This window comes from Gavia stellata, chromosome 7 (assembly GCF_030936135.1).
Source record: "Gavia stellata isolate bGavSte3 chromosome 7, bGavSte3.hap2, whole genome shotgun sequence".
Lineage (NCBI taxonomy): Eukaryota > Metazoa > Chordata > Aves > Gaviiformes > Gaviidae > Gavia > Gavia stellata.
The window spans coordinates 16,993,382-17,004,860 of record NC_082600.1 but is presented as its reverse complement, the minus strand read 5'-3'; the positions used below and the strand labels follow the sequence as shown (position 1 = coordinate 17,004,860).

Sequence of the window (11,479 nt, the reverse complement as noted above, 5' to 3'; positions counted from 1 at the left end):
AGTTCCTGAGGTTGCTGAGCAGTTCTTTGGCTTTTTACCGGATATTCAGAAGTGTGTGTCCTCAGCATTTATAGATATGTGAAGTAGATGTCCTGCAGCTTTTTCTACTTGCATGAGACTGTGGAGCCTGCACTCCGTGAGCCAGGGGAGACTCTTCCATATCTGCATTCCCAAACATACAGGGGACAAAGATGGAAGGAAAAAACTTTTGTGTGAACCTTTTTTTAGTAGTAGACGGTCTTAGTACTGCAGTAGGTATCCTTCTCTTGCCTGAATGAGGAAGCCATACATTTGCAGAAGGATGTAATTTTACACCTCTATGTAGAGGATAAAATAGTTGTTGAATCATGAATATGTGTTGTGATCTAGGATGAAGTTGGGAAGACAATTGGAACCTGTGTAAGGACAAGGTTGAATGATTCCCTTTTTCTTTAACTTTTCCATATTCCTGTATTGAATAACTGCTATCTTATTGAGAACTTTTCCTGGTACCACTGAGAAATCCACTAAGAGGACCAAAGAAACTTTGTCCTTTGCAGTAGGAGAAGTCTGGTGTGGGAGAAGTGTTGGAAATCTGCCATGTACTTCATTGCTATGGAGCCTTTCAAAATCCAGTTTGAAGTTTTCCATTGTATAGATTATAGATCCTGAATCGTTGCAATGGTGTGTTTTGCAAGTGAAGTTAGTGCACTGAGTACAGTCCGCCTGTTTTACAGTAAGAACTTTTGCAATTCATATGTTTTTGCATGATCTCTACATAAAGCAAGGGTTCACTTCTGAGCAATACACGAAAGGAGAACAAATTCCCTGCATCACGTCCTCACTGTGCTTGCTCAATGCCTTATGGCAATATGATACCGTTGCTGGTAGTCACAAAATAATCACGCTGCTGTAAACTTACATTTTAGTATGTAAGTGCGTGCTTTCTGGATAACTCTCTCTCTTCTTTCTAAATGTATACAATTACTTAGGCTGACTTGGAGCCTGCGTGCTAGCTCTTATTCATATTCCATGTAATATATATAGGGTTTCTGCAATAATATTGATTCTAACAGAAATGGAAGTAGTAGTGTAAAGTATGTGTCTGTGGTATTCCTGACAGGTTAGCACCACGTACATGAAATCTCAGTAATTTTGCAGTTTGCTAGTGGTTACTCTTTTGTAATGACTTTGAGACAAAACAAATACAGATATTGACCTTCAATCTAATTTTGCCATATTTTTCTTCACAGCTTCCTGTTATGGGAGGAGCCTTTATGGACTCACCCAATGAGGACTTTAGTACAGAGTACTCCTTGTTTAACTCATCAGCCAACGTTCATGCAGCTTCTTCCATGCAGAATCCACCAGAAGAGACATCCCGTTCCTCAAATGATGCCATATTGTTATGGATTGCAATAATAGCAACAATTGGAAATATTGTGGTTGTGGGAGTGGTGTATGCCTTCACCTTCTAGGATGACTGTCACTCCAAACACTGGAAAAGAGGATAACTGCAACACTATTTGTCATGTGTATGTATGTATGTGTGTATATATCCATGTATATCTATATAAATACATATTGGTAGGGACTTTGTTGATTAAGTGCTGCCAAAATCATGGAAATGAAAGTTAATCATCTTGAAGGCAGAAAGTTTGGATGCAATTGCAAATTGTATGGAGGTGAGAGCTTTTATTGAGAACAGAGCCAATACCAGTTTTGTACAGAAATGTAATAAAAGAGACACTAATGTGGGTATGGTAAATACAAAGAGGAAGTGAGATTTATAAAGAAAGTGCTTATTTTTTACTGTTTAGATTTTTCTAGCAGCTGTTCTGCATTTTGTCAGCTTTTTTGTGCATTTTTTACTGTGGTATAATGTTGTATGAAATTGTTCTATGTCAAGTTTGCTGGACAACTTAGTTTTCCAGATGGACTAAATGGTTGGCCTTGGCTCAGTTCTGATGAAGTACAAGTTCATGGTGTGTGAGTCTTGAGCACGTGCATACACTAGGCTGTGTTCAAAATCATGAGTCTTAAAGCTATGATGGGCAGATGCATGCTGTCTAACACTTGCCTTCCAGTATCAAATATTGGATCTAATAATCTATGAACTGATGCTAAACCTGTTTGCAGGAGGAGGCACAGCTATTGCAAGGTGTGGCTGGTCTGCAGACCCTCTGCACTTCAGAGGAGGACATGTTAAACAGAACAGCAGCACGAGCTCCCATTTCTGTCTAGAGGTACTGGATTGCAGTGACAACAGTGGTTTGTAGATACGTCCCTTCCAGGAAACAAAGGCCAAATACCATGCTTTTCAGCTCATTTCAGTGTAATCCAGATTTCCCATAGCAGCCATGTACTTTCATAAGCTTATTGGTGTATCAAAAGAATGTGGGGAAATTGCAAAGCCTAATTAACAGTGAATGATGTCTGTGAGAAAAATAGAATTGAAAGGAAGATGGGACACTTCTGTGCTCATGAGGGGGAGTGAGTGCAAGAGTCAGGTATGTCCTGGGGTAGAAACAGCACAAAAAAAGGTAGTGACGGACATGCAAGTGCTTATATTTCAGTATTAACATGTCTCTGGGTTCTGATGAGGCTCCTGGAAGTGATTTTTATACAGTCTGCTTTAGGTAACAACTCTGATTATCATTTGGATTTGTTCTGTTGAGGGGCAATATTTTCACTGCATTGCTCCCATGAGCAGTTCCTTTTCAAGAGCTGTATCTTTTCAAAACAAGCTGTAGCCTTGAGGGAAGGAAAAAAAAAATCACCTATGTTGGACATCTCCCTCTTCCCCCTTAAAAAATAAACACATATCTATAAAATGTCTGCACTTCGTGAGTAGCAGACAAATTCTTCCTCTATGTCTGCATGTACTGTATAGATTTTCTGTCTCATACAGCTACTACCCTAATTCCAGAAAGCCTTGTCTGCAGGCACAGAGACTATTTTTAACACTTGCCTGCCACTGAGCTTGAGGCTGGACTAAGAGCTGCTGAATGTATACAGAGGTTTGGATTTTCTTCTTTTCTCTTTAAATGCGTTTTCCTGCATTGGAGAGTTACTTGAATCAAAGCAACATGCCCCAAATCAGTATTTATAACTACTCAGTAGTCACTGTGTGTATTTTTTTCCCTCTCTATGAACTGGCCTTTACAGCTGGGAAAGATGCAAACAAAGCTAGCAGGGGGGAAGAAAAGAAACTAAGCTATTTTGAGGATGAGAAAAACAATGACAACTCGCTTGAGGAACTGAGCTTCTGTGTGTGTAATTTCCCTGTTTGGAGGCAGGATTTTGTGAAGATGGTTGAGGACAGATGAGATCTGTGCTGCAAAAAAGTTTGAGAAGCCCAGTTCTGGAAGATCAGCAGGACAGAAAGCAGATTCTGTCTAATAAAATAGCTTTAGTCTTAAGAATGATACAGAAATTATGATTTTTCACTGTCCTAAAACAGCTATTCATTCTTTCATAGGCAGAGGATAATAAAAACCAGGGGAGCTGCATAAATTGTATACCTTTCCAGTTCTTACACTCCTCCTTATTCTCACTGAGCAGAAAGCAAGCTGTTAAGTGAGGTTGGAAGGCTGCAGAGAAGTTTCCGATGCAGAATTGAGCAGAGCAAGGTCTGGTGTTTGAACATGTAGGACCCATGGAAATATTGCTTAATGTAATGTGCTGTTCCCAGCCATTTTCTGATATTCTATTGCCTTTGTAATTGTATCAATTACTCATAGACTTTTCTTCAGTGTTTCTGCAGGCTCTCTAGTTATGCCAGATCTTTCAAGCACTGTTTTTGCATGAAGAGCAAAACATTTCCACCATGATTAAAACCAGTCTGACACTATAGTACTTGCCCAATGGGATTATTCTACTGCTTAATGAATTTGCCAGCGGAGTACTTTGTTTAAATTTCCTAGAATATTAATCTAAGTGCAATTAGCAATGTCTTTTTTTTCTCTCCCAAAGCACTGGACTAAATTCTTCACCCATGAAGAGCTTTAGAGTGGGAACAGCAAAGAACTACCACTCTGCTAATGAAACCAAGTGACACTTTTGTGTTGCTTTTCCTAAAGAAAGTGCCCTACTTTCATGTGAAATTGATAGTAATAGCAGGAGTGTTGGCAAACAATGAGTTCTGCCTCCCTCATCCAGATCATCATCATACATATTTTTATCGTTAGAGGCCGAGTTGTCAAAAAGGGCCAGACAGAACTTTAATTAAAGTAATTGGCTTGACAGGGTGACTTGGCAAACTGGGTGCAGGCAGCAAGTGCAGGCATTTCCTGTCTCATAGTTAAACTGCACACTAACTGTGCAGCTTTCCTGTTGGGAAAAAAATAGTATTAGGATGCAGGTACAAGGATACTGCATGCACAAGTCTGTACAGAATATTGTCAGGTGTATTAAAGATCCTGAAATCACAGTGGGCAGAGCTGGTTCAAACTCTGATCTACTTTGATAGTGATAACACGCACAGTTATGTTTCTGGTTTCATCTACTACAACCACTTCCATCTTCTGGGGGGTTAGGAAAGGTTTACATTCAACCATTGAAAAAGGGGACTCATCCATCATTAAGTGCAGAGAAGCCACAGAGGAGAGTGGAGAAGTGGATGAATGGTGGATGTTTCATAGATATGATCCTGTGAAATGTGTTACCACTTCTTTATATGGGCAGATATTATACCCTGAACTGTTAACGCAGCTTGACTTGGAGCACTGTAGGTTCTCCTTCCCTTGGAGGCAGGCAGTTAGATAACTGCTGTTGCTCACTGAGGGGTGACGAGGAAGCCCGAACACATTCCCCAGAGCTGTTCTCTGAAGCTCTTCTGTAAAAGCCGAAGAGGGCTCTGTGCTTTGCTGAGCACTTTGTGTATCAGAATGAGAGCAGGATTCCACTTTTAGAAGATCTGTGCTTTAAATAAAAGCATGTAGCACAGGTGAGCTACAAGATCCTGATTGGAGGTTGCTCTGTAGTAGACAAAGCAAAACACTTCCTATATGCAGTGTTAGACCCCTAGCTATGTTGTAATCATCCTTGTACAAACACAATGAAGCAATACTGTATATGCTTTGTGAAGTTATTAATGAGCCATGGGAAGCAGATAGACAAACTGGATGCCCTAATGCATCTTTTCTAGCTATGGCCTCTAGAGATCGATAGCAACCTATTAAATAATTGAACTGTCTCTTGAGATTTTTTTTTCTCTAAGCAGCCAGCGGCTGTGCAGCCACCACGGCAAAGAGACTAAAGGCTGAACAATTATGGAAGTGGGTGCAAAGGCACATTAGATAGGAGAATGGGGTAGGGAAACCCACACAGCTGCTCCTCTTATATTTTTTATCTGCAGGGCTAGGAGTCTGTGCTTGTCCACAGCATTAACATCCTCCTAAAATAAAAAGAGGAAGGAGGATGTCAACACTCTTGCAAAACTGAACAACAGATTTTGAAACTGATGCAACAACAGTAGCAGAGAGACTCGTCTGCTACAAATAACATAGTTAAGCCATTTGAGTGGGCAAGTGAGCTGATAGATACCTCAGAAGTACTGAGACCCCCCTCTCCAAAATCCTTGTTTGTAATGGGACTTGAGGGCAGTCAGCATCCCGCCAAACTGCTGAGCAGCCTGTAATAACAAGTCCCAAATCAAGAGTGAATAGAAGCAGCCAGCCATTATAGTCTTATCCTGTACATCCATTTGAAGATAAAGGGAAAATACGCCTTTGTGTCTGGGACCAAAAGAAAAAAAGTCCTTATTCTATAGGTTGTTATGTATTTTGTCTATTATTAGAAGCTTTTGTTTTGCTATTCTCAAACAATTCCAGTTGTTAATATCCTCTTCACATTTCTCAGCAGGCTGCTGAGAGTTACTAATTTCATGTAGCTCTGCCCATTTATCCACTGTAATTTTACTGGGTTTCCTGTGGCTAATCACAGAGCAGAATCTGGAAAATTATTCTTTTTAAGCATGATTTCCATCATTGAGAGAAATAGGCCAAAAACCAGAACCCCAGATCAAAATGCTTCTGTGCTTTCAGAGCATTCAGAGCTCTGGAGAATTGGATTTCATCTGGTTAATGCGCAGAAAGGAAAAGGGCAGTCAGGTCCCTGGTGATAATGTCAGACGTCAGGGTTCTGACAGGCAGAGCCGAGTGCTTCATTAACTCCTGCTCTGCCCCTCTGAGCCCTGCTGCCCTCCTGGACACACAGCCTGAGCTGAGTTTAAGTGAACTAACCATCAGGTACAGCATGTCCCTCCCCATCTTACAGCTTGCTAATCCTCAGGGAAACAAACAAGTGCATTTATTCCATTCACAGAAGAAGAGCCAGAGATCAATATTCTGCTAAGTATATTGTTATTGGTACATTGGTCTGCCACGCATAAGGTAAAGATAGGGATGTTTTAACATGGCCCTTTGCCCCGATCTAGGAACATTCTAAAGAAATCAAAGCAACCTGAGGCCTTAAAGTCTCCTACAGCACTTGATCTGACATTAACTTTTTGTGTTTTCTCATACAACCCCTTTTTGCCTTTTACCTTGTCTTTCCAACTCAAAACAGTGAAAATGAAGTCATCACTATGCTATTCTCTGGATGTGTAGGGAACTCCTAACAACTAGGGACCAAATACCACATTTTAGGGTTTGGCCCTTCAGACACAAAGGAGGAGGAGTGTCCAATTTTCTACCCAGGAGACTTCCGGGGAATATGTGCGTTTGCAGAACAAAATACACAGCAATTTTATCTCATTCTGGCTTGTACCAGAGTATTTACACCGAGACAACATGACCAGGCCTACTTTTACAGTAACCTCTTTTGGGAATTACAGCAACACAGCCAGGAACTGGAAAAGAAAACAACCCTGATAACACAAACCTGTCACACATCTAATCATCTCAATGACATGCCTCTGAAGGCAGGTTTGCCTGAGTGTCATAGGCAGAATTGATCTGTTTGGTACCAAGGCAAATGCTCTTTCCTATGAACACAAATGGTGTCTCCATCTTTTCGGAAACTCTTGGGAGCACTGTGCCACCCATTCTATCTTTCCTATGCAGGCTGCTAGTGAAGGTATTCTTCAGTTGTAGAAAATACTCAAAAAGCTTCCCATGTTGGTAGAATACATGCAAGATTTAACTTCCAAAGTTCTGCTTAGCCTCCCTGCAAAAGCAAAAAACCACCAAGCATGGAACGCTAATAAGTCAAGTATCATCTGTACAGTAGCATCTCCTCGTTTTATGCCAGTAGGTCTCAAAGGGGATCTTACTTACCCAGACTTTAAAAAGGCTGAGAACAGAAACAAGTCACTTGTCAAGAATGTCTCAAAAGTCACTACCCAATCCTTTAGGCTGCATCATTCCTCATTCCTCCCCAAAGTACCCTGATGTGAACTCGCATCCATCCCTTTAAACTCCTTGTCACCACCACATGTCTCTACTCTATACCTTCAGCATGTGAGCATTTGGAAACCAGCAATGTTCTTTCAGCCCTTCTTAACCATCTCCTTGACTGACCTTCACTGACAATAAGGTCAGTGACAAGTAAGGACTTGCCACAGTAAGTGCAAAGATCAGTGACATAAGGTCTCTTTCTATAGGAAGATCTTAATCATTATCTGCCTTAGCAAACTGCAAAGTGTTTCCCCCAAGCAGAATAGTAAGATGTGGCCATGAAGCTTCGTAACTGTATCATCAGTATTCATAGAACCCAAAGCTGCTTTTAGAAATTCAGGTTTTAGAAATATACTGCACTCTTCTGCAGTCAGCATTTACTGAGGTTTCCTCAACCCCAAAGTCCCTTGTTATTCTTAGCAAATCAGAAACAGTGGTAACACACTTGGGGTAGGGCAAGGGCAGTGGAAGTGCCATATGCAGGAGACTTGAAAAGCTCCACGTGATTTATTGTAGGGTCAAGGCCATTAAATGCTAGCCTATTCAGTAAGGAAAAACAACCACAATGTGCTAAGCCATTTCAAATCTAGTCACGCCTGTAGTTCTCAGACACACAGCCAAGCTGCTCTAGCCAGACTGCACATTTCTAAATCTCATTGTGACCATGAGGAGGTGTATTCCTTGGCCAGAACCCGGAGAGCTGAACAGCCTCCCTGACAAGTCCCTGCCTGTGCTGGTATTGTTTTGGGAGCTTCCTGAGCTGCAGTTATTAAGGTGATGTCGCATTTCCTGTGGAGTTCAGTCCCGCTGATGAGCAGACATGATTGAACTGTTTACAGCTCTAGGCCTAAAACTTTTCAGTTACTGCCTTCGTCAGTATGATGGAAGTTCCCGAGCCTGCAAGCCGCTCTATTCAGAGGGACCTCTGCCTCCACCTGGAGTCAACTGGATTAATAACACTTCTTCTACACTTCTGACGTCTGCTGCTTCAGTGGAACAACTTGCAGGACTAGCTCTGGGTTGCTGGTGTTTTATTTTAAATATATCTAAAGATGTCCATAATTTCCTAAACAAAAGAAAGCAGAACGCTGTATTTTTTTAAATGAGAAGGTAAGAAAAAACAAGTCTGAATATTTTGATAGATATGCTGGAAGGGTATATAATGTAGCAAACAGTTGCACTATTTTTTCTATTGTCTGAGTACCTAACCTGAGAAATATTTGTTCTTTCTCTAAGACCTCTTTCACTTATGAAGTTATGAAGTTTGGAAGGAGTGGAGTGCAAAGCCCCAATGAAATTTTAAACTAATGTAAATAAATCCAGTAGCTAGCTTTGCGAGGTAGCCTATAGCATTTGTTTTTCAGTTATCTCATCTCAAATATTGCCTAGCTGTTGGGGTTTTTTTCCACAACAGGCTAAATAGTGACACTTCTGAAAGCTTCTGTACTTCACGCAAAAATCACAGTCATATGGACACAACATCCTTCAGTTCATGTAAAACAGCTTTACAGGAGCCCTTTAGTATGCACTGTTATTTTTCTTAATAGCCCTTGACGGTTTAATTCTCTTGTGCTTTCTCTCTGCTACCCTATTTTGTACACTAACAGGTTTGCAGGGCTTCTCTGTATTGTTTTTGCAATATATAGGATGGTTTAAAGAAAAACCTTTACTCTTGTAATGATCGTTCTTGAAATGTAGATGTCTATTTGTAAAGAGAAAAATAACTTTAAAAACGCCCTCTGTTTTCTCTAAGTTTACTGTAATTAGCAAATTTAGTTAACAGAAATGTATTCTTTTAAGCTCCTGTTATATTCTTTTCCAGTTATTGACTGCTTTCACTATGTGTGTACTTAGTACTAGTTCCCTCCTTTACTATGGTGAAAATGACAAGTTTTGTTAATATCAGATGGAAATTGTGTTTTTGGATAAAGTTCTTCAAATAGATGGCAGCGTGTGATTTTTCATTTTATTCTCAGTTTACGTAAGAGTACTTAGAAGTCTGTAAATGCAGTTATTTAATTATTACCTCCAGTGATAGACTGACACTAATAATTTGTTGCAATTTACAAATCTGCATGATTTGTCAGCCTTTGAAAACCATCTCTATTGCATACATGGCACAACCAAAACACCATGGCTATTTCTACACAAATGAATTCACCTGCTCTCAAAGTCCAAGAAGTGCCTTAACACATCTTGGAGCCAAAAAAGATGTCTCAACTTCTTCAAACGTAAGCTCGGAAGCCTTTATACCATGAACCCTTCCTGTCACTGCTCGCTCCCAGTTCTCTCTTCAGTTTAGCACGACCGTCCTGTCCTGCAGTGCAGTATGGATGTTTTTGTGACTGTGGCCCCAAACTCCTGTCCCAGGACAGCCATTCCAAGGGTTTTTGGGGACTCGAGGGGGGTATCAGACCTCACTGTACGATGTTCAGCAAGCTTCATAAAGGCAAATAGTGCCAAGAGGAAGAAAGGAAAGCATTTGGCTTTCCTAATGCAGTACAGCATGTAGATTATCACATGCTTTATGATTTTGAGGCAAGTACATTCAGATCTGCTGAGGAAATGACAAAAGGACGTGCTAAGTGACCTCTCATGCACAATTTTAAATAAAAATTTGACTTACCTTTGAATAAATCAAGCTCAGAACGTCACAAAAGCTCAGAACGTCACAAAGCTGCATACGCCAATCCTGATAGCAAGTCTGACAAAAATTCATTAAAAAAAAAATAAAAATCAAAGACATGTTTTCTTCTAGTCCCAATCTTTATCAGTCTAGCAACATAACATATTCCAGAGTTTACCCATGAGAATGTAAGAGAGTGCAGCTGCTACACTACAGCAATATCTAATTGTAATTCACTTTTGCATTGCAGCTATGGAATCATACAGATCTCAATTCTGTTCATATCTAAATTCTGCATAATAACTAGAAATGAGAATAATTTAGAAACGGAAGAGAATGTTCTGTTGAACAGTCAAGGAGGAAGGATATCAGTCATTTAAAGATTTAGCTATGTGTGTTCAGACTAACAAAACCAGCTGAAATTGTTGGCACTATTTTCTTGCATGGCGTTTTCTACATAAACAAACCAGATGCTAAAGTCTACTAATGTAAATTTTTTGTAGTGAGACTAATGAAGAACATCAGTCTTTTACCCTAAGAGACCCTGTCCACTGTAGCATTTCAACTGCTGTATTTTGCTTCGCCTAATACTACATCACAGTTTTCTTTAGGATGAAGAATAATTAATTCAAATATTTTGGAATGACTGAGCGACTTCACTGCATTAACTACAGCATGCACATGTCTTTACTGGGCTTGATGAAGTACCTCTATAAAGAGCCTGCTATCCATTTTGTTGCCTGCTGTGATAAAAGAAACATTGGAATCAAACATGAGCTTGCCTTTTGCTTTGAATTCTTACAAGATGCCACAGTGTTTCCGGAAGGCAGCGGGCTGAGAACACCACGCTATGAAATTGCCAGCTCACGTGCGGTGCAGGTACTGGCACTGCGACTCAGCCCCAGCCACGGGGATTACACCAACATGAGGCAGGGCAGCTTGCCTGTCCTCCTCCCACACCTGCCAGCAGGAATCAATTCATACTGTTTCTGACAAAGGTTTTATTTTGAGCCAAGTAATGCTGTTTCTTGTAAAGGCTTTATTTTGAGCTAAGCAAGTCACCCACAAAGTTTGTATGACCATTTACAAAGCTGCACCTTATAATTCTGAATACATCACAACAACTGATTCCCATTTTTCCTTTATGTATTCAGACAATCCTTACCCATTAGAGGCAAGAAGGATGCTCTTTTTATGAAGGGTTTTTTTTTTCTTGTAACTTCTCTTCTGAATTACAAAGGTTTTATGCCTGCAGGCATTAGTTGGGTACAGAAACAGGGTTTACTGGTCTGTGAATTTCACTAGTGACTCCTTAAAGGATAGGTAAAGTGATTTATTACTCCTTGGGCCTCCAGTGTAGAAAACAATTTTAAACAGACATTTTTATTTTCTCATCATCTCAGCTCTTCTTCCAAGCACCTAAGCAGGTTTTTTTTCTGTTTAGGTTTTTATTATATCTTTCTACTCTTTCATT

At 40.2% G+C, this 11,479-nt stretch overlaps 1 protein-coding gene across 1 annotated transcript; it reads left to right on the top strand.

The window, feature by feature from the left end:
• The first annotated feature begins 1,190 nt into the window (after positions 1-1,190).
• Positions 1,191-1,457, top strand: C7H14orf132 (chromosome 7 C14orf132 homolog). The gene has a single exon (XM_009815478.1). The coding sequence runs from the start codon at positions 1,242-1,244 to the stop codon at positions 1,455-1,457; it is 216 nt and encodes a 71-aa protein (XP_009813780.2). The 5' UTR covers positions 1,191-1,241.
• The last annotated feature ends 10,022 nt before the right edge of the window (positions 1,458-11,479 follow it).

Coding starts and splice junctions, on each gene's coding strand:
- C7H14orf132 (XM_009815478.1), top strand. CDS start 1,242: ATGGGAGGAGCCTTTATGGACTCACCCAATGAGGACTTTAGTACAGAG.